The following is a 23853-nucleotide window of genomic DNA, read 5'->3' as shown; positions in this document are numbered from 1 at the left end:
ACCCACCATCCCTTTGTCTCCCCTAAACCTAATAAATCTTAACTTGTTATCTTTGTTTATAAAAGACAAAAAACTTGCTGATACAGGCTGATACTGGGTCACTTAACAATGAGGTCTGCCTCCTTTATAAGAATGAGAAGCACATTTCATAGTATTCGTATATCTTAAAAGAGAATAACCATGGCAGAGGATGGAGTATGACTTTCTCTCTTAATCCTAGTAATGTAGGTTTCTTTCCCCAAACCCTGGGGATCTTTTAAATTTACCTCAAACCCCATGAGTCTATTCAACTTTTTTGCTTTCCTGGATGATTTCTGAAACTCAGATCTTTGGATCCTATCTTAGAACATCAAAAAAACCCCCAGAAACATTGCTTTTCTTTCTTAAAGTACAATATAAATCTTAAAGATTTTAGATACTGACAGTAGGGGGCAGTGTTGCTTTAAGCATTACTTCCCCAATCCAATCAGTTCAGTTTCTAGAACAGTTTAAGGTGCGTAACTGACCATAGATTTAGTTGTTTTGTACCAGGGGGCTAGAGTATCAAGCAAATCAAATGACTGCATTTAAAATCAAGAAGAAAAAAAAAAGTTTATGAGAAGATCTATTTATGCTTAATTTCCCATCTCCTCCTATGCTTTCTTCCTTATAGCAGGTAACCCACAGCCACTTACCACAGGGCCCCTCCTGTTTCTTCTCTCCAGCCACTCGTGCTTCCACGCTGGCATACAGGTTGCCTTCAGTTTCTCCCTGATCATTCGTTCTTCTGGGCGATCGTCCATCTTATGCAACCCCTTGAGAGTTTCTTTATTCTCCATCTCACGACTAAAACGGAGGGAGAAACAAGAATGAGATTAGTATACAGAAAATAATTTCCAAGAATAAATAGTATTTTATATTTTCAGTGGACATGTAACTGAAAAGATAACTGCTAAAAACCTTAAATGATTTAAGCCAAGTATGAAAGTATCACTGTGAATCATATATACTCTATTTTTCAATGTAGTATGGTAATGTAGTATGGTAATTAAACTGCATTAATAAGCACCATGAAGACTGTACTGTTTCCAACTATACTACTCTCACATACTCAAGTATTTAATAGATAATTACTGATAAGAGTATTTTGCTACTGTAGGATTTCTAATAACTTAAGGATTTCCAGGATTTCCAATAATTTAAGTCAATATAGATAGAATCTGGTGTATATGCTCATTTTCTGAAAAAGCTAAATCAATATTTAATGAGCTAAGTGAAACCTAACCACATCTTCTATGATCCCACAATATTTGTTCAAACCCTGAATGACTACGTTTGTATTCTCATAACAATATTTCCACATCAAAGTACTGGGGATACTCCATATGTTAAAAGTAAACGTTGGTACAAACATTTGACCTTTCCTCTGTAATATATACTGCGGACTTATCAGAAAAAAATAATCTGCAAGCTAGTACTTTTTGAAAATTAATTCTAAAAGGTTCCTAAAATTATTTAGCCTTTAATAGGTAAATCATCCACTAATTTTAAACACACTTATATCTAAATGCGGATATATACAACAAATACAATATACAAATAGATAGATGGATTTTAAAACCTGATTCAAAAGTAAACAATTATAGCATTTGCACTCTGAGAGAAGTAACAAGTAAAAAATACCAAGCTCAGTAACAATTCTGGAAATTCTATAAAACTACAGAACTGATTTTTCTACACAGATAGGAAAAGGAAATACTCAAGGAAATACCAGAGATGGTAACTGCAAACTTACTAAAAAGTGAAATGCAAACTCCTCTAGGAATTTTCCAGATAATCACAACCACACAGCAGCAGTATCTTCAGAGAACCAGCAAAAATTTAAAACTAAATATGCACTAGAAAGTAAATGGTTAACTGGTTTTCCTAAAGCATCAATTCTAGAGGGGAGTGGAAATCAACAATAAACACCCCTGTGCCTCGGAGATTGGTCTAGAGAGTTTTAGGAATGCAAAGAGTACAAAACATTTGGAAACTTGCAAATGGGCATTAAGAACATGTAGTAGAATATTTCCATCACACAGGTAATAAAAAAATTGTCAAAAAGAAAGAGGCTACATGAGAAGAAGAAGAGGGAAGGAAGGAAGGAAGGAAGGAAAGTTATTTTATTTACTTAGAAGTGCCTGGCTGTTTTTCCTGCTCTGATTATAGTATAAAATATATAACTTTTGCGGTGTATAAAAGAAGAGAGAGAGAGGCAGGAGAAGGAAAGGAAGAGAGGGAAGAAAGGGAAGGAACAAGAAAGAAAAGGAGAGTAGAATGAGAGAGTAGGGGATGGGGAGGTCAAAGGGAAGGAAAAGGCAGGGGTAGAGATATGTTTTCACAAAATTTCATCCTGTTCAGTTACTACTTACCCAGGGAAGCTCAGATTTACAGGCAACCGAATTTATGGACTGACTGCATACCAAAAATTCACTTACAACTCTCCAGTTTGAAAAGCAAACACTTTCCCCTCCAGTAACAACGTTGCAAGGCGTGGCTAGGTTCCCAGGCTAGTTCTCAAAAAATAAGTCACATTGCAGAACTGTAGTGCATTTTTACATCAGAAGCTCCTGCACAACCAGACAAGAGAGCTTATCTTCCCTTTGGTCCTAAATGTCTCTCCTCCCCCATATTTGTTTTATGAGTATCTCTTCTCCATTCTGTATTTTCAGTGTCTCTCTCCCTGGCACCTACCCAAACATGCAGAAGACTCTCTCTGTCTAAACCCCTCTTCCTGGAAGATATGGCCTCCTTAAAGTGGCATGAGTTGCCTCTTTCCTTTCTATTTGTTTGAAAATAATTATTTAAACCAATTTCTCAATAAATAATAGGAGATGAGCATACTAGCAGTAGCTCAACTTTTACATATGTCCGTTTCTTTAGAACAAGTGAGTGAAATGGAATTGCTGGGTTACTCTACACAAATTAAGATTTCTGGTAACACAGGCAAATTATCTTCAAGAAAATGTATCCTCTATCTACAACCCCTTAGGTCAAGTTGCCAACTTAGCTGGTCTGTACTAACAGACTCCTAAGGGGGCTTCTTTACTTTGAATCTGACTCCAGTCCAGGTTTCACAGAGCAGCCAGGGTCACTTCCTCTATTAAAATCTCCAGGGATTTCCCCCTGGGCCTAGATTAAAATCCAAAATGTTTAAAAGGTCCAGTGTGGCCAAGCACCATATGGTTCTTTCTCAACCAAAATCACCTAGACCCCTACCCCACCCTTTTGTTTCTTTCACTGCTTAAAAAACTTCAACATGTTTCCTGCTCAAGACTTTTGCACAGACTATTTTGTCTACTGTTCACCTTGTTTAATTTCTACTTGCTTTTGGGTTTTCTTTTACACCTCAGAGATGGTCTCAATTTCANTGAAGAAGGCTTCAGGCTCTGAGCTGTCAGCACAGAGCCTGATGTGGGGCTCGAACCCATGAAAACAAGATCATGACCTGAGCCGAAGTTGGGACACTCAACCCAATGAGCCACCCATGTGCCCCTTAATGTTTACTTAATTTTGAGAGAGAGTGTGAGTGGGGAAAGGGCAGAAAGAGGGGGGACAGGAGATCTGAAGCCAGGTCTGTGCTGACAGAAGAAAGCCCGATGCCAGGCTCAAACTCACTCATCACGAGATCATGATCTGAGCTGAAGTTGGACACTCAACTGAGCCAGCCAGGTACCGCCTGTTCCATTCTTTGATGGCACTGTACTTTTTTCCTTTAAGATGCTCACTGCAATTTGCAAACCTATTTTTCCACCCCCTACCAAGAACTATAAACACGAAGGCAGGGACCAATGTTTTATTCATCATTATATATCTAACATCTAACAATGTCTGATTTATGATAGGTATCAAAGTATATATTAAATGGATAATCATTTATTAACATCTTTGACAGCCCTAAGGACTTTACTGGTTTTAAAATTTAATGACTATTCAGGTTATTCTTTTTATAGTCCTGTATTTAATTAAGAGTACAATTGCAGTTTAGATGTTATTCAGTAGAGCAATTTTTGTTGTTCCTAAATTAATCTGCAAATATAAACCAAAGTATTCTTTGTAATAATGTCTTCATAAAAATTATATATGATTAATTATAAAATGTGTATTTTTGACCTTTAGTATCTCTGAAATCTGAATGCCTCTTACAGTGAAATGTTGTAACTTATGGCAGGGTTTATACAAAATAATTGGTTACGTTTATAACCAATGGGATCTTAGGTTCAATGAAATATACAGTAAATCCTATTATACTGACTAGGAAAAAAATCACGTGTGTATGGGTAGAGCAGTCATGTGTCATCTATTTAACATTATAGCTATAATAACAATATTAAATATTAATCTTAATCTTAAAAAAACACAAACTAATCTAAACAGATAGTTGCTAAATCACCAGGAGATTAGAGGGCCTCTAATTCATTTTGGTTAAACATGAGTGTTTTGGAGAGTTATTTTTGCCCTAGTACCTACAACCAATACCTGTTATTTTATCTAAAGTAACAGCTTGTATATTTCTGACTCTTCGACAAAACAAACATCAAATATTTTGGGAAAATACTTTGAAGACTTTAAAAATAAATGAAATTTTAGCCAGACAAATATGAGAAACTTAAACAGTTACAGATTAAGCTTTATCTTCCTTTCCTGTTTATTTAGAAAACATGAGGTTTCTTGCTTTTTTTGGTTCTAAACATTCCTCAGAATGAATTTGTGATCGACTTTAAGCGTCAAAGAACCTTTCTCCTCCGAGGTTAGGCTTCTCGCTCTAAGTCTCTTTCTAGACCTACAGAATTTACCTGGTAACAAATGAAATGGTTTGGTGGCCCCTTCTTAATGAAACCACTTGGTCCTTTCTTTATCTGATCCCCTGTGGTACCAGCTATTGTTGAATAAATTGTCACTCTTAAAGATGTCCTCTCCCTTAACTTCTAGATGATTTTTTCCTAGTTTTGCTTCTGACTCTGTGACTGACCTCACTGGTATCATATACTGGACCCTCTTCCTGGAGCCCCTTAAATGGTAGCCACGGCCCTCTTCTCAAGACACTGAAATACTCTCTTACGTACACCAAGGTATTTCATACCTCTCTGCTACTGCAGATGATTTTTTCTCCTGACAGAACCACCCTATCATCTTACATGCCTTCATCAAGAACTTCCTACGCTCACTGTACAACAGTTACCACTCCCTCCCACCTTGTTAATATTAATCATAATACAGCATAAAGGCCAGTACTGGTTTAAATATCTGCTTCTCCCACCACACTGGGAGTTCTTCTGGGACAGACTGCAACATCGTATTAATTTTTCTATCCAGGCAAACATCCTGGATAAGCCAGCCACAAGACACCTGACTCAAAGCCAGGGCACCTATCCAGTCATAGCCACCTCCCCTTCTAAGGGTAGTGCCTGATGCTCAGGGGCACCATGCTTTATACTTGATAACTCCTCCAGCAGTCACGGTTGACCAGTTCAAGAATGTGCCTTCATTTCAAGGCCTCCTCTACAGGATGGTACTGTACAGTTTAACCATTATCCGCTCACTGTGGGAGTTTGCAATATACACAGATAGGATCACTGAAGGAAGAATGGCACCAAAATAGACAAAAAGAGCAAAGCAGTAACTAGGAACAGTGAGACAAATACAGGAGAGGAAAGGGAAATTAGAAGGAAGATGCGGTTAGTGATGGAAAGAAGGGGAGAAGCAAAGCAAATAAAGATAAGAGTTGTACTTGGGTCTCCTGATATGCAGTTACATGATTAGAGCTACTTTTAAACTTCCCTGGATGGTAAATAACCAAGTTCTTCAGAGGCTGCATGTGTGCACTACAATGGAGGAAATTTCATGGGTCTTTTTTACATTGAACTGAAATAAACCCTAACATGTTTCTCTTCCCCGCATCCCCAAAAAGCCTGACTGTAGCACTACTAACACAGCACACTGCTTGGGTACACAGAGGATATTCAAAAAACACTGAAAAATAGAATCCTACCAAGTTAAGTGTAATTTTTAAAAGCTATTTCTTAAATAGTTCATTTTTAGCATGGAAATACGTTAGTCAACAATAATGATATGGAGAAGCAATGGCCAAACTATGTTATAATAGAAAATGTTAATGTTACATGACAGGCAAGGGGTTTATATATATTTACAGGTACTTCGCCCTCCCAATAACCGCATGAGGTCATTACCATCTGAGGCTTGGAGAGGCAGGCTTACAAGTCTGGGGTGACATAATATACATGGAGCAAAACCAGGATTCAAACCTTGGTCAATCTGACTCTGACTGCTATGCCAGGTCACTGTCAACTCTGATTTTGTTTTAACAATGAGTCAACACCAAGTATCTGTGCTGTTTATCTATTTGATGAGAATACAAAGAAGTTTAAACAAGTTTTTACAAGGGTGACTATTCTAAGAATTAAAGAGCTCAATTCTCTTCATTAATAGAGCACATCACAGTAATAGGAGTGTATAATGATCATATAAAACCTTTCTGTAAATTAAGGGGTTTAACTTTAGTATATATAAAGATTGCCAGAACAGTTCAATCATAGATAACTTTATATAGAAAGAACCTTAATTATTTCAGGGTCCAAGGAATCTCAGAGAGCCCTGGAAAATACACTGAATTATTTGGGATAGGCACAATTCAGAGCCATGCAACTGAGGTCCACTTGGGAAGTTCTCCTAAGAGAAGGAATTCCGAGACTAAAACCCACAAACTTTGGTACCAAGGGGACAGGAGAGTAAGGGAACTACTATCTTCCAAAACAAAACTAGTCGGTTGTGGAACCCTTAAAATTTAAGTTTCCAGGTAAAAGTCAAGAGAAAGAATGACCTAAGTTAAGACAAGGGAGAGAATCTGGTGAAGCATATGGCTAACAACAGAGACTAACAATCCCTGACCACGGACAGGGCACTATGCTAACAGTTCCACATGGGTCACCTCAGTCAATTCTCAGGACATGGGACTTTTACTAGCCCAATGGCACATAAAAAAACAAAAACAAAAACAAAACAAGGAGGTTAAGTAACATGTCCAAGGTGAAAAAGTCATACGTGAAATAAAGCCACGTATGAATGATTCTGCAGTCTCTCATATCCTACAGGGCAAAAGGAAAATGAGTAAAATTGTTGACCAAATCTGAGGCCAAAATAACTCTAACAGCTCTATTTTCCTGTAAGATAATTTCTCGAGAGATGTGGGCTGCTACTGAGCAGGAAAGATTAAATAAAATCAATGGTCAGTCCAACCCTTCCATTTTTTTCCATCTTCCAGCATTTACAATGTATCTAATTTTACATAAGAAATAATAGTATATAAAAATGGCTCATGTTATGAAAATTAGTCCCCAAAAGATTTTATTCAAGTTATGGTCAGTAATATATGAACCTGAGAACTAACAATGGCACAAGTCTGACTGATTTACAACAAAAAAACAGGCAATTACTTTTTTTCTATACAGAGTAAACATCTCCTTTGTCACAACAAAGCCTACTGATTTATTTTTCCTTTTTTAGTTTATTTATTTATTTTGAGGGAGACAGAGTAAGCAGGGGAGAAACAGGAAGAGGGGAAGAAAGGGAGAGGGGGAGGGAGAGAAGGAGGGAGAGGGAGAGGAAAAGTGAGAAACGAGAATATCCCAAAGGAGGCTCCGCACTGTCAACACAGAGCCCAAAGCAGGGCTCAAACTTACCAACTCTGAGATCATAATCTGAGCTGAAATCAAGAGGTGGATGCTTTACCAGCTGAGCCATGCAGGCACCATCCCCTCTACTGATTTCTTAATGTGGGTATGGCCATGGTATAACCAGTTTTATATTATGTGGAATCTCTGTCAGAAGAAGTCTTTATGGGACAGGGGCGCCTGGGTGGGTCAGTGGGTTGAATGTCCAACTTTGGCTCAGGTCATGATCTTGCGGTTTGTGGGTTTGAGCCCCGCATCAGGCTCTGTGCTGACAGCTCAGAGCCTGGAGCCTGCCTTGGATTCTGTCTCTCTCTCTCTCTGCCCCTCCTCTGCTCACACCCTGTCTCTCTCTCAAGAATAGATAAAAATTAAAAAGAAGAAGATGACGAAGTCTATATGGGGCAGCAGGCGCGCCTGGTGGGCTCAGTCAGTTAAGCATCCGACTAGGATTTCAGCTTAGGTCATGATCTCACTATTTGTGGGTTATAGCCCCACATTGGGCTCTGCACTGACAGCACAGAGCCTGCTTGGGATTCTCGGTTTCCCTTTCTCTCTCTACCCATCCCCTGCTCGTGCTCTCTCTCTAAATAAACAAACATTAAAAAAGTCTTTATGGGGGAGCCACCTATTTCTAGTAGTGTACAAATCTTCCTATTTAGTCCTTTGAGAGATACAGGCACAGAATCTCACTCTTGAAAAGCCCATATTCTGGTTAATAACATCAAAAGTTAAATATGGAGGCCAAATATCAAAGACAATAATACAACTTATTGTTAACAATGATTATAAGCAGTTTAATACCACCTTAGTGATTCTGATGGATTCATATTTATAAATTATTCCAAATTATCACATACATGCTAAAAAGCAGTTTATCTGACCTCATGCATTAGTTTCAACTAAACTGTCACTCCATTTGAATTTTTTTTAAATGTTTTATTTATTTCTGAGAGAGAGAGAGAGAGAGAGCGTGAGCAGGGGAGGGTCAGAGAGAGGGAGATACAGACTCTGAAATAGGCTTCAGGCTCTGAGCTAGCTGTCAGTACAGAGCCCGACACGGGGCTTGAACCCACGAACCGTGAGATCATGACCTAAGCAAAAGTCGGATGCTTAACCGACTAAGCCACCCAGGCGCCCCTCCATTTGAATTTTAAGATTAAAATTATTCAGCAAAATTTAGAAGATTTGGAAAAGTTGAACATGGTATAGAAACATGAAGACTATGTATGAAATTAACCAAAATTAAACCAACTGAATATATTAATGGGTAATCATATATCAGTCACTTACTCACTAGCTAACTTAGGCCAACCTACACAAGAAAAGTACAAGTGCTCTGATGGCAGGGCCTTTCCCCTGGAACGTCCTGTAGCTACAAATAGGGTGCTCAGAGCAACAGATGTCATGCTGCTCCATAAACAATGGATTACTTAATTAGTAATCTGTAAAATATTGGCTTAACAGGGAGTTTACAAAAGGCAGGGAGCTACTAGACAGTATCAAAGCATTCTTCAAGGTAGCAATTCCATATGGAATTTTTTTTGGCAGTCAATTACCTATGACCTAGTCTATGGAATAAACTACATGCCTCAAGGTCTCCTTTTAAAGAATTCAAGTGAATCAAAAATAACAGAGTATTTGGGGGCATGTGGCTGGCTCAGTTGGTGGAGCATGGAACTCCTGCTCTTGGGAGTGTAAGTTTGAGCCCCATGCTGGGAGCACAGATTTACTTAAAATCTTAGGGATACCTGGATGGCTCAGTCAGTTAAGCACCCGGTTCCTGATTTTCAGCTCAGGTCATGATCTCATAGTTGTGACATTGAATCTTGCATAGGGCTCTGTGCTGGGCTTGGAGTCTGATTAAGATTCTCTCTCCCTCTTTTTCTCCCCCTCCTTCACTCATGCTCTTTCTCTCTCAAAACCAAACAAATAAATAAATACATAAATATAATTTAAAAAGTATATTTTAACTACACTGTTCTATACTATATGTTCTTATATATTTGGTAAAAATGTATATATTTAAAGCAAGACTGTACAGAACAATGAATAAACTCTAAGGGATTAATCAGTGAATTATTACTGGTAATTATAACTGTTATAAATTCATACACCATTAAAATGTTTTTTAAATGTATACGACATATTGATAACTACCAACTAGGACAATATTATGATGGATGATACATTATTATTATTTTAATTTTAATTTATTTTGAGAAAGATACAGAGAGCAAGTGGAGTAGGGGCAGAGAGAGAAGGAGGCAGAATCCCAAGCAGAGTCCATGCTGTCAGTACAGAGCTCTATGAAAGGCCTGAACTCAAAAACCATTAGAATATGACCTGAGCTGAGACCAAGAGTTAGATGCTCAACCGACTGAGCCACCCAGGCACCTCAAGCAAAGAAAGAAATGATTCTAGGTTGTTTTATGAATGAAGTGCATTTTATTTAATTCTACTCAACACCATTTTATGATTAAAAGGCACCTTTTTTTTTTTTTTTACAAATAGTTTATTGTCAAATTAGTTTCCACATAACACCCAGTGCTCATCCCCACAGGTGCCCTCCTCCATGCCCATCCTCCCTCCCCCCTACATCCATCAGTCCTCAGTTTTTGTCAGCATTCAAGAGTCTCTCATGGTTTGCCTCTCTCCCTTTCCCCCACCATTTCCGCCCTTCTTCTCCCCCTTGTTCCTCCGTCAAGTTCCTCCTAATCCTCCTATACGTGCAAACATATGGTATTTGTCCTTCTCTGCCTGACTTATTTCGCTCAGCATAACACCCTCAAGGTCCATCCATGTTGCTACACATGGCCAGATTTCATTGTTTCTCATTGTAAAAGGCACCTTTCCTGATCAGATATTCACAGCAATATTCAAATATGATTCTGATTAAACTACTTTGCAGGAAAAGTAAATCTTGTATAATTAACACATGAGGCTGATGGATGGACTTTAGTAGCTGCCAAAGTTACTGAACAATGAAGATATAACACTAAAGCTAGAGTTTCAGGTAGACATGTTTATACAAGAGTAAATATCATCAAACTAAAGGGGCTGTTTTTCCTGTGCTTAACAACCACATAAAACCAAGAAAAAGATACAAAGAAAAATAATGTTCAAAATCACCTCTTAACACCTGCCTAGTCCCAGGAAGAATATAAAGCAGCAATGCAAATACATGGTTAAGAAGTTTCCTTGGTACATCCCTCTCTCTTGGCTGACACATTCCATTAAAAACTACTACATTCAAGTTAACTAATTTACCACAAACAGATCAGTCTAAATGTATTACCAGTAACATCACACAGTAATGGAAATGTGATATTCCAAATCTGGAAAAAAAATCACTCTTCATTCTAAATATGCTAATAGATGAATTTGAAAATCAATAATTTATATCAAATGAGAATAATTATATATACTTTATCAAGCCAGAGGATATATAAGATAATAATCCTACGTACTGACAAGTGTGTGACTGACCAGTCAAGAAAATTTCTATAAAAGAAGTTAAAACTTAACAGGAGGCAATGAGAATTTATTTATATTTGTTTATTCTGAGAGAGATAGACAGACAGAACACAAGCAGAGGAGGTGTAGAGAGGAGAGAGAGAATCCCAGGCCGGCTGACAGCACAGAGCCCGATGTAGGGCATGATCTTGCTAAGTGTGAGCTGAGCTGAAGAGTTGGATACAACCTTCTGAGCCACACAGTCTCAGAATTTAAAGAACATTAAAGGAAGTAAGATGATAATAAGTAATAATTAAGTTACACTGGTCATGAAATAAAAATCCTAGAAGATTAGCAATTTGAAATCAGAAACCAGTGACCTTTTCAAGGTCACACCCCTCATGTGTGCACATAAAAGAAAACAAATCAGACTAAAGTGAAACCAACATGCTGTCAGTTCCATAATGACTTGACTCAAGTTCAGTGAAATTCATGGACTTGTCACAAATTATGAACTAAAATTAAATGGTAAGTAGACAAGTAAAAATGTAAAAATGGTCAGAATTGGATAGAAATGAGTTTTGTGATTTAATTTTATTTTTTGAGAGAGAGAGAGAGAGAGAGAAATCCTAGGCAGGGTCTGCGCTATCAGCACAGAGTCCAACGTGGGTCTAGAAACTACAAACCGTTGAGGTCATAACCTGAGCCAAAACCAAGAGTCAGATGCTTAAGTGACTGAGCCACCCAGGCGCCCTGAGTTTTGTGATTTTGTAAGATTCATCAACTCATAAAATACATGAAAATCTTAGTGACAGAAAAACAATGAATGCTATTCCACTAACAATGACAAATGGACTGAAAAGTTACTAGCTGCCAATGGAATGTTTATTACTTAAACTATGTATTTTTCAAAAATACTTGTTTTACTTATCATAGTAATGACCTTTCTAACAATATTTCTAAATACTACTATTCTTCCACCTATCTTTCCAGGGAGGAGATTCACACTATTCTTTTCTTCACACTCACGAACTTGTGAGATCCACCAGGCTTAATGTAAACTAGTTTCTGAGAACCAGTGTTTACAGAGGGAGTTTAAGACCAATATGGTCCCATTTCTCATTTGTTCCTCTCCAACAAAAACCCACGGAAGCTTCAAAAACTTTTAATCCTTTAGGCTTGGATTCTTTTCATAGTCATTGCTAGAAATTCCACTGTTTATTCCCCCCTTTGTTGTGTCCTTGATACCTGATGAAGAACCTTTAGAAACCTTTGAAAAAAATAGGACATAGGAGCATCCTCTTCCTGAATTGTTGATCAGAGATTAGAAAGTAAGGAAAAAGATACTAATATTTTATAGTATCTGGCTAAATGTGTATTTCCTTTCAAGAATTCCCCTTTTTTTGCTACATGACAAATCTAGGGTTGTGTCTAAATGACAACTAATGGATAAGTATAGGGGGCTTTTGCAATACGTTAGAGAAGTAGATTGGAACTCCCTATATCCGTACGGGGGACAGCTTCCCACAAGGCACGGTCTCCGGTCTTCCATCTCAGAGCACTAGGACATAGTCCATGGCACAAAGCAGGTATGGGGCGGAGGAAGGGATGGCTGTTCTTCACCATGTTGCTTTTCATCAAAAAGATCCCAAATCAATGTTATATGGAGGCTCTGGCGTATGCTTTTCTCTGGAATCTTCTCCAATGGGTGTGTGATTACATTTTTACTAAGTCAATTATTTTTCAAAAAGCATGGCTGTTCAGTTTGAGTATTCTTTTAAGAGATCAAATGAGTAGGGCTAATAATTGGAAGACTGGCCTGTTATTGTATATATTCCTCTCTTTTAAGAAAAGTTGGTTTAGTTAAAAATGTAACAGAGTGAGGGGCGCCTGGGTGGCTTAGTCGGTTAAGCGTCCGACTTTCGCTTAGGTCATGATCTCATGGCTCGTGGGTTCGAGCCCCGCGTCGGGCTCTGTGCTGACTGCCAGCTCAGAGCCTGGAGCCTGTTTCAGTCTGTGACTCTCTCTCTGACCCTCCCCTGCTCACACTGTCTCTCTCTCTCTCTCTCTCCTAGAAATAAAAAAATAATAAATTAAAAATAAACATAAAAAAAATGTAACAGAGTGAATCCCATCTATGTTAATAAAAACCTTTGGGCTATTCTCATTGTTCCCAGATTAATGGAGAAGAGGGTATACCGCCAAATAAGAGCACAAAGCCTTCTTACATCTTTTGCTAGGAGAATGATTTCTTTCAAATGCCACAGAACAGCTGATGTACTATTCTATAGTACTATTTCTATAGTACTACTTCCTTCTAGCTGGTGGAAAGGCATGTTAACTGGGATGCGCAAAATGAGGAAGAATGACTTCCTGACAAATGTTGCTTTTCTTCTTTATGCTTGTAATGCTAGAAAACTACATTGTTCAACGAATGTTGGCATGTCTACTACATGTAATCTCTGGTCTAAGCAAGAGATATACAAAGTGGGATAAAGAAACAAAAGATAAGTTAGACAGGACCTCTATCCCTGCAGGTGCTTAGTCTAGTAGTTTCTGTAACTGTAGAGAAAATATGATGCCATCTCTGCAGTAACAGAAGTATTTTAACATATCATAAACAGATCCAAGGATGGAGTGGATCTCCATCCTTAATTTTTATGTAGGGGAATCTGGAAAGATCCACAGAGAAGGAAACTGAATAATTTTAAAGGAAAGAGAAGGACTGGCATGGAGTTGATGAAGGCTGAAAGATTTTCTAGACAAAAGATCTAACTTTGGTGAAAATAATGTTCTATAAAATACTAAACGGTTTATAATCATGCTGTTAGGAAACACTAGATAAAATGAAGTTAAATAAGCTGATTTAAAGACCTATGTACATCTTAATTTTCCAAGGCGAGGGCAAAAGAAGGTAGACAGCATTCCTCACATTTGGCACAGAAGCCTCTTTTAGCAGAACACCTTTGGTAGAGTAGTGGTTCTTGGGACATATTGTGAGAAATCTGTACTGAGTCATCTTTATAGTCCCTTTTGGCCCAAATGAATCAATATATATAAGAGAAAAAATCCAGAGAAGAAACTAAACTAGCTGTTTTAACTGTCTTAATATAAGACTTCTCAAGCTATCACAAAACTCAGCATGTTTTTAATGCAACTAAGGCTCTAAGAATTCAAAATATGGGGAAAAAGATTATTCAACAGCCAATTACAGAGATGGGTAAAATCCCCGGATATGAACCCATACTAAGAGAAGTGGGTGTTAGACATGCAAACTTGCCCTAATCTAAGTACTAGCAGAGGCCAGAGTTTGTCACTAAGATTTGCCCCTGTCTACTTACTCTCTGCCAAGGAATTAGGTCTTGGGTGAAGATAAAACATCACCCAAAGGAAGAAAACAAAAACCTTGACAAACCATTTTCTCTAATCTCTATATGCTGAGAGTAAAGCCCCAGAATATGAATAAAAAAGGGACCTGGGGCAACAGTCTTCACTTCATTGCAAATGCCCAGAGGTCCGGCCTAGTGGGAGCACTCTTGTGTTTTTGGCACTAATGGCCATATTCCTGGCAGTGACTGGTGGGAAGATGGTCAGAGCAGAAGCAGCATCAGTACCCAACAGAGGCTGTTTGACTAATGTGGCTGAAGGAGACAAAAACAAGGGGCAATGAGGCATTGCTGCCTAGAGACAGCTACAGGGCAACAGACCAAATTCATTCACTGACTCATGTGAGATCCACANTCTGTCTCAGGGGTACTATTGGGACAACTGCGACCCCAAACCAGTAAAATCTGGGTTGTATACATAACAAAACCGAAAGGACTTCTTAATCACCAGAGATGACAGAATTTGAAGGATACGTTTCTAGAACAGGGTAGATAAAACTATCATGCCACAAACATAATCCAAAGATATGGCACAGTGATAAGGGGAATGAGCTCTGGAGCTAGACTGCTTGGGTTCAAATTCAAAGTCTGACACTAACAGCTATGACTCTGGACCAGGTTATGTAACTTCTGTGTACCCCAACTTCTTTGCTCTAAAATGGGGATAATAATATTTACCATACAGAGCAACTTTTAGAATTAATACATATGTAGAGTGCCTAAAAGGAAGTTAATCTCACTAATTTCTTCCTATTAACTTCTTCTAAAAAATGGAGATAGCTAATATTTATGATGCACTTTCCTATGAACCTTTTACTGTTTTAAACCCTTGGAATATAGTTCTCACCTCACAGAGTTGCCTTTTAGTTTTGTTAACTGTTTCCTTTGCTGTGCAGAAGCTTTTTATCTTGATGAAGTCATAATTGTTCATTTCTGCTTTTGTTTCCCTTCCCTTTGGAGACATGTCTAGTAAGAAGCTGCTGCGACTGAGGTCAAAGAGGTTGTGCTGCCTGTGTTCTCCTCTAGGATTTTTGATGGTTTCTGGGCTTACATTTAGGTCTTTTAACTATTTTGAGTTTATTTTGTGTATGGCGTAAGAAAGTGGTTCAGGTTTATTCTTCTGCATGTCACTGTCTACTTTTCCCAACACTAAAGAGACAGTAAAGAGACTGTCTTTTTTCCATTGGATACTCATTGCTGCTTTGTCAAAGATTAGTTGGTCATACATCTGTGGGCCCATTACTGGCTTTTCTATTCTGTTCCATTCACCCTGTTTTTGTGCCAGTACCATACTATCTCAATGATCACAACTTGGTAATACAGCTTTAAATCCGGGACTGTGATGCCTCCAGCTTTGGTTTGCTTTTTCAGGATTGCTTAGGCTATTCGGGGTCTTTTCTGGTTCCATACAAAGTTTAGAATTGTTTGTTCTAGCTCTGTGAAGAAAGTTCTAGCTCTGTGTTTTGATAGGGATTGCATCAAACGTGTAGATTTAGGTAGTATGGACATTTTAACAATATTTGTTCTTCCAACCCGTGGGTATGGAATGTTTTTCCATTTCTTTGTGTTTCTTCAGTTTCTTTTACAAGCTTTCTATAACTTTCAGCGTACAAATCTTTTACAGTTTTGGTTAGGTTTATTCCTAGGTATGTGCAACCAATTTCTGTATGTTGATTTTATATCCTGCGACTTGCTGAATTCATGTATCATTTCTAGCAGTTTTTTGGTGGAGTCTTTTAGGTTTTCCACATAGAGTCTCCTGTCATCTGTGAAGAGTGAAAATTGACTTCTTCCAGGCTGATTTAGATGTCTTTTATTTCTTTTTGTTGTCTGACTGCTGAGGCTAGGGCTTCCAACACGATGTTGAACAACAGTGGTGAGAGTGGACATCCTTGTCATGTTCCTGACCTTAGGGGGAAAGCTCTCAGTTTTTCCCCATTGAGGATGATATTAGCTGTAGGTCACTCATAAATGGCCTTTATGATATTGAGGTATGTTCCTTCTATCCCTACTTTCTTGAGGGTTTTTATCAAGAAAGAATGCTGTTATTTGTCAAATGCTTTTTTCTGTATCTATTAAGAGGATCATGTGGTTCTTATCCTTTCTTTTATTAATGTGATGTATCACGTTGATTGACAGGAGAATACTGAAATACTGCCATAGCCCAGGAATAAATCTCACTTGATTGTGGTGAATAATTCTTTTAATGTACTGTTGGAGGGAACTCTGAGTTTTAAAACTGGGTTTCTCTGACTTCAAAGTCCTATTCTCCTCCTTGTACACTATGCTGAAGCAAAATACAAGGTTTTTCCAGTTCCCGAGGTAACTGATATACAAGTCTACCAGGGGGTCTGCTAACTGTGGAGTGCCAGGAAGGAGGCAGGGTGACAAAGGAGGCTCCAAGTGTTTAATATTTGTTCCTAGAAAGCACCCGCATTCATGCACCTACCTGCAGCAAATATGATAAAATATTAACATTTATTAAATACAGGCCAAAGTTTTATGGCTGCTCATTTTACTATTCTGTAAAATTTTCCCTCTGTATTTTTCTGTATGCCTGAAATCTTTAAAAATCCGCATTTGCTACTGAACTACTACTCTCTACATCATGGGAGTCTGCAAGAACCAAAGAAAAATAATAGGACTGGGGTGTTTGGAAATTTACAGTCAAGTCCTAACTGTATCAGTAAATCATTAATCAGCTACATGATTGTAAGTAATCCACAACCTTTCTCGAATTTAAGAATTTACCAAATCAGATCAAACTACAAGGCTACAGTATTTTGGGGCCATCCAATGTGAACATTATGACTTGCCTACTTATTTAATGTGTCATATTATATATAAAGAGAGGGAGAGAGGATCCCAAGCAGGGTCTATGCTCAGTATGGAGCCTGATGAGAGGCTCAATTTGTGAGAGACCATACCTGAACTGAAACCAAGAGTCAGATGCTTAACTGCCTGAACCACCCAGGCACCCCTGATTCATTTATTAATGCCACAATATAAATGCTTTAGTCCTGCAAGGGACTATATAAAGCGCAACATGAACCACAAACTGCCTTATTTGTTAAAGCTGGAGAGTACCTTCTAATAGTTTATTTGTATAAAATATTCTTTGCCACTCCTATAATCCTGTGGCTCTCAGTATTTTAAAATGTGAGAATCTTTTCTTAACGTTACCATTACCATCAGCAAGCTACACATGTGGATCTGCAGACCCTGTGAAAACTCAGGCTAGGAAATACTAAGCTTTCAGACTCTCTACACTTGATAGTCCCTACATAAAAGCAATTTAAACCTTATTAAGAAAAGAGGTGAGTATTATATTTAACAAACTATCAAAGCTCTCTTGGAAATGTCAAACACCTATCAGGAAGAACATTCAAGAAAGGAGAGACCACAAAACATGGACTTTCAGGTTGTTTTACATTAAAAACTCTTCTAGTTTTTTTTTTTTTAAAACGAATTAATCACAAATTTCTCTTTTTTTTTAAAGACACAACCATTTTTGCATATTTATGTGCTATAAGGTCAAAAAGATGTGAAGTACTATCCACCCTGAAATGAGAAATGAAACGTGGCTGGTTTCTGGTCAAGTCTCGGCTACAAGAGTGACAATGGCCCAATCTGAATTCTAACTCCCCTGTTCCAGGGCTCTCTGCAGTCACACAGCCTGCTTTTTTGGCAATCTGGTGTCATCATTTCAGAAATGCTTAATCTGGGGGGACTTGTGTTGCTCAGGTGGTTGAGTGTCTGATTTCAGCTCAGGTCATGATCTCTTGGTTCTTGAGTCTGAGTCCCACATGGGGCTCACTACTGTCTGCCTGTCAGCACAGAGCACACTTCAGATCCTCTGTCCTCCTCTCTCTGCCCTTCCCTCACTTGTGCTCTCCCCCAAATAAATATTAAAAAAAAAAAAAGAGAAATGCTTAATATATGTCACAGAAGTGATAATTTGTTTTTTATGAAGAAAAGCTGAGATAATGTTAATAGTTAATGTGTGATTTTAAGTGCTAATCTGATAACACAATTACTATGAAATCCTTTTGATTTTGTATTATTAAATATGCTTTTTATAATTAGAATGCTTGTCATTCATTCAGCCAATTATTATTACTTATTTAAGTAATAAAAGTAGATATCATTGCAACTTCCTTTTTTTTTAAGATCTGCTATCTTAGATGCAATTTATTCCTTAAACTGAAAAAGTGAGTAACCTTTGATTAATTACATCTGGTGTTTAGGACACAAGCTTGATGTATGTGAATAGACAACATAAACATTTTACATAGAATAAATTCTAACACCTTACACTATGTATTATTTTTAGTTCAGGATTTTAACATAAAACATCATTCCTCCATGGGGTGTACAATTACTCTGTCTACATCAGCAAGTATGAATCAATCTAGCATACTGTCTAGCTTCTCTAGTTAAAAAAAAAAACATTCTCTACTTACATAGAGCAATAAACAAGTGGAAAAAGCTACTAACGACTGATGCCTAACAATAAATTAAGCCCAAGAACAACAAATGCGCCAATAAACTACAAGTAATGGCCATGTAAAATTCTCAAATAAAATCTTTTAAGTCTGTTACTGCTGTGTTTGCTAGTGTTCACGTTCTCAACCTTTCACTGATGAGATAACATCTTGGTAATAACTACCAAAAGTACCATATGGATTATTGTGAAATAGGTGTTTAGATTTCCAACCTGACTTCAGGAATCTCCTCAATGACCTATGGCCAACGTATGATCAAACTACCTCTGTACTAACATTATTCTAGGTGACTGAGGTCTACCCAGTAGATGTTGACCAATGTCATATTTTCCTTACAGCGTCGTATATTCCTTACTCCCCTTCAGTTATTTCTTGGAATAATTTCTTCCCAGCCATTTGCTCACCTATTCCTACTCAATGAGTGTCCACATGTCCATCTTAAAACAAAACAAACAAAAACCTTTGGGCCAGTAAGTACATTAAAATCATGGGAGGGTTGTGAAACTTGGAAAGTGCTGAATCATGTTTAGGTTAAGGTTTTATTTTCTGCAACTGGTTTTGGAGGCACAAACCTCCTCTAAGAACACTAGCCACCTTATTTAATCCACTGGAAGAGGAGATCAGGAATGAACCTAACTTTTTGTTCTTTGGCTGGCATAAGCTACCTATATATAGTTGAAAAAACTATGAATTCAAAGTGAAACAGAACCTTCTAAAATGGAATGAGGGTAAGAAAAAAAATCTTCATTCAGTAGGTGGCACTCTTTCCTTAAAAATGTAACGTAAGTGAATATTGTTATCAAAGATGTCAACTGCCCCACTAATCACTTTAAAGGCACATTAATTCCAATATCCTGTCCCAAATACAGTCTGAATCATTACTTTCTGTGTACCTAAATAAACAATGTCTTCCTTAATTCAACAGAATTCTGAAGGTGTTCAAAAATATGCCAATTTCTTTTCACTAAAGCAAAAGTTATAATTTAGTAGACCCTAATAATTGCATTTATTTTAAAATGGCAGGTTTTGACTTATAACTTGGACTAGTATATTCTTCAAAAGACAGTCCTTTTAACCATCTGATTTTAATGAATTCAGTTACAAAAGAATGATCTGAATGGAAATGGGGCAAAAGATTATACTTATGTAAATTGTATTATTGAGTTATTCCTGTTTTAAAGCATGACAGGCACTCTTTTTCATAAGCATGTATATGAATATGTATATGAACTAGAATAACTCTGACTTAATTTATTACCATTCTGGCTGATACTCAACCTCAAAACTTTTACGTTAAAAAATGGAAACAAAGCTGACAATAAAATGTGAGTTTATCTAGTACAGAGAAGGAGGAAATAATAAAAATAAAATTTGTCTAGTTTTCCTTAGGCATAGCTCTTGGTCTCAACGCCCTGTAGTTGCCATCTTATCACTAAAGTTCTAGGGTCATCTCTACCTTACAGAAACTATCCCAGAACCTGGCTTTCAGTCTGAGGTTGGAGTGAGGAATGGATTCCTCCATATCCTCTCAGCAAATTACACTGTCTCCAACACTTGACTGTGGGATCCCTGAGGGCAGAAAGGGGGGTGTCCTCAACTTTATGTCCCCAACCCTAGCAGAAAGCTTGGCATATGGGAGGTACTTAATAAATACCTTCTGAATAAAGGAACAGAATGATTTTTCCCCCTCATGCTATATTTTACTTGAGGGTAAAGCCCATGTCTTACTCATTTTCCATCCTAATATTATGGACCTTCAAATGCTTGGTACCTATATATGGCAGGCTGGGAGGAAGGAATGCCTTTACAGTATAAGCTTCCAGACCATGTCTCTAAGATGTAAACAACCTTCAGCGAGACTTTTATTTAAACCAAATATCCACCACTATTAGTTGTAGGGGCTGCAGAGAGAAGGGCTATGACCACCCTTTGTGGAAAGAGGGAAAGAGTGAAAGATTTCATCTCAGTAGAACACTAAGAGATGGTCAATAAAAAAAGCCAAGAACCATGAGTCTAGGCATTTGCATTTCAGTGAAAAAAACTTTCCCAATGTTTTGGAACTTGTCCATAACTCTAATTTTGCTAATGCCTGCTCATTTTCCTATGGTTAAGAGGAATAAAAAGTCTTGAAGAAAAACCCAACAGGTTTTGTGCAGAGGAGGGGAGAGGCATAACTCATGAGACTACATCTTACTAGGAAGCAACCTCAGAGGGAACTAGCCAAGAGGGTAGATGAAAGGGAAGGGGCAGTGTTGGAACCCCAAACCTAGATTCCTCAAATATGGACTCTCAGTTTAGGGGAAAACAGCTGGTAGGATGCATTAGAAGCCATAGCATAAGCATTAAAAACAGACCATCTATTTCTAGAAGGCCAATTTCATTCTAAGATTTGGGAGTGCGGTGCAAAGAAAGTTTTTGTTAAATATACAGATATGACTAAGACACAAAATTCAAATGAATTCAATGTTCACCTATGACACAAAGATGTTTACTGTTCCAAGTAAGCACTCTCAGGATGGCAGACTACATGGGACACTTCAGGATCCTTCCTTTTCAGCAGAACTGAATGGATGCCCAAAGTGTTCACCAATGACTTAAAGCAGCTATTCTCAACCATGTTTTCATCACAATTTGATGTTTACATAAACAAGGTATGACAAAACTTCAAAAAAATGTTGAAAGAGCATAATTTATCAAAGTCACAGCAACTAGCCATATATAAGCAACAAGTTACCCTCTACCTGAGGCAGAGAGAAGATAAGCTGAATAACTACCAAGCATAAACCATGTCTCTACCACTTTCCATTCATGAAACCCTATCAGTTATACAACAGAATAAGTAGTTTTTATAGGGTTATTTCTAAATATATCCTAAACTGTTTTTCTAAAAATATTTTAAATCTTTGATACTTTATTATTACCAAGAAAGTACTCTTGCATCACATCCCTACGTATATCACCACACCACACCTTTAGGATCAAAATGTGACTGTCTACCAGTCAAATATGCATGGTGACCAAGTTAAAACGGGACCAGGTTACTATTTCTACAAGGCAAGAGTAAGTGACAGTTAGGACGATGGTAGAGAACTGTAAAAGCCACCAAGAGGGCTTGGACATAAAGCAATCTTCTGAACATTTGAGGTAGGGAAAGTCACTTAAAAAAAAGTGTTCCTTGTCATCCTCAGGGAAGTCCATAAGACATGAACAAACTGTGCATGTAGAAACCATGAAATGGCTTCCAAGTACAATCACAACCATGTTTTGTTAGAACATAATCTCTATAAGAGCAGGGATTTTTGTCTGTTCCATCACTGCTGTATTCCTAGTGGCTGGCACATAGCCAGTTCTTAATAAATTTGCTGAGTGAGCGAATGTTTTGTTACACCATGAACTACAATAATTTAAACACAGAGAAAATGCCTATCTACATATTTCATAACCATGGCAAACTTTTAATCACAGACTGGCTTCCTATTCACCATTCAGTCAAGTGCCCTCCAAGCCTCCTCCTCAAGAAACATCAGTGTTTCAGAAAAGCATGCTTACTACTTGAACAACAAAACCTCCTCTCTTTGCTCCAACTTTTCAGCCTATAAGCATTCTCCCGTCTCCTACCCTTAAAATAAAGGCCAATCACATCAATCCTAAAATGCTTCTTTGCCTTTGCTGACGCTTAGGCTTTCTCCTCTCTCCCCTTCCATCCTCCAGTAGCTTCTGGAGAGGAGTCTGTGCTTCCTCACTGCCCTGTTACTCCATCATGAGGCACAGGGGCTCCAATGCCCACCACCCTGATAAAAATGCTGGTCAGGAGAGAGTCACTGCCACCATCACATTCCTTGCCCTGTGGCACTGCCAATGCTGACCATTTTCTTTGTGGACAAAGTCCTCTCCCCTGCCTTTTGGGTGTCATTTGTCCTGTGACATCTCCTTTGCAGGTTCTCTTCTGCTTTCTTCCAGGAAATCCTGGCACTCCTCAGAAGGAGGAATCTGACCTAGGATTTCCCCACTACTCTTTCAGAGGTCCAGATATGAACCTGGGCCAATCTATCAAGGAATTAAAATTGCCCAAAGCAACTCCCCATTCATTCTTCAATCTTTAGCAATTGTGAAAGATTCTGAGCAACCCAGGGTTCAACTGAGCAAAGGTATCCTTACAAACACTCATGAGAAGCCATGAAACTTCAGTCCAAAAGGAGGAATTATAATCATTGTAATAAGACATGTAAGATTAAACATATCTTACTTTCCACAAATTATTTTCTTAAAAGATGTTTATAAATAAAATACACATAATAAAATCATTTTCAGGAGTTTGACACTGCATCATTCTTGACCATTTTCTTGGGGGGAGGGTATGTGTGTCAGCTTACATTTTTATTAAGAGGGTTTTCTTCTGGCACAATAGTAGTTCTTTCTTCATCTCTTTTCCTCATTGCCTACATCATCTGTATCCTAAAAGGATAATCAGTAGGCAGCATTTATGAAGCTGTCCTCATATCCATTATATACATGAATACTGTCAAATCCAGGTACAACGGACACTACTCCTGTTTTCTCCAAGAGTTTCTCCTGAACCTAGCTAGTCTACAACTAGCGTATAGCCAGAAGACATAAGAAGTGAATCATCTTTTCACCTCCCCAACAGAGTTCCTAGCACAGAAGTACGCATACAGTATGCCAGTAAACATGGACTGAGTTGAGGTGACAGTTTAAGTTTCTACAAGGAGAACATATGTAAGTTTTAAAGGACAGCAAACACATTATTATGATTTTTAAGAAAACAAAATAAGGAAA

General features: G+C 37.9%; 1 protein-coding gene across 1 annotated transcript in view; it reads right to left on the bottom strand.

Annotated features, from left to right (window-relative positions):
- The window catches only part of MAP3K1 (mitogen-activated protein kinase kinase kinase 1), a 74654-nt gene that overhangs the window by 30947 nt on the left and 19854 nt on the right, over positions 1-23853 (bottom strand). The window contains exon 2 of the mRNA XM_077773053.1: positions 675-825. Coding sequence (XP_077629179.1) covers positions 675-818 — 144 coding nt within the window. The 5' untranslated portion in view covers positions 819-825. The remainder of the gene's footprint in view (positions 1-674; positions 826-23853) is intronic.

Source organism: Crocuta crocuta, unplaced genomic scaffold (genome assembly GCF_008692635.1).
Source record: "Crocuta crocuta isolate KB4526 unplaced genomic scaffold, BGI_CrCroc_1.0 scaffold107, whole genome shotgun sequence".
NCBI classification, from domain to species: domain Eukaryota; kingdom Metazoa; phylum Chordata; class Mammalia; order Carnivora; family Hyaenidae; genus Crocuta; species Crocuta crocuta.
The sequence above is the reverse complement of the archived record's forward strand: the minus strand, read 5'-3'. Positions and strand labels throughout refer to the sequence as shown.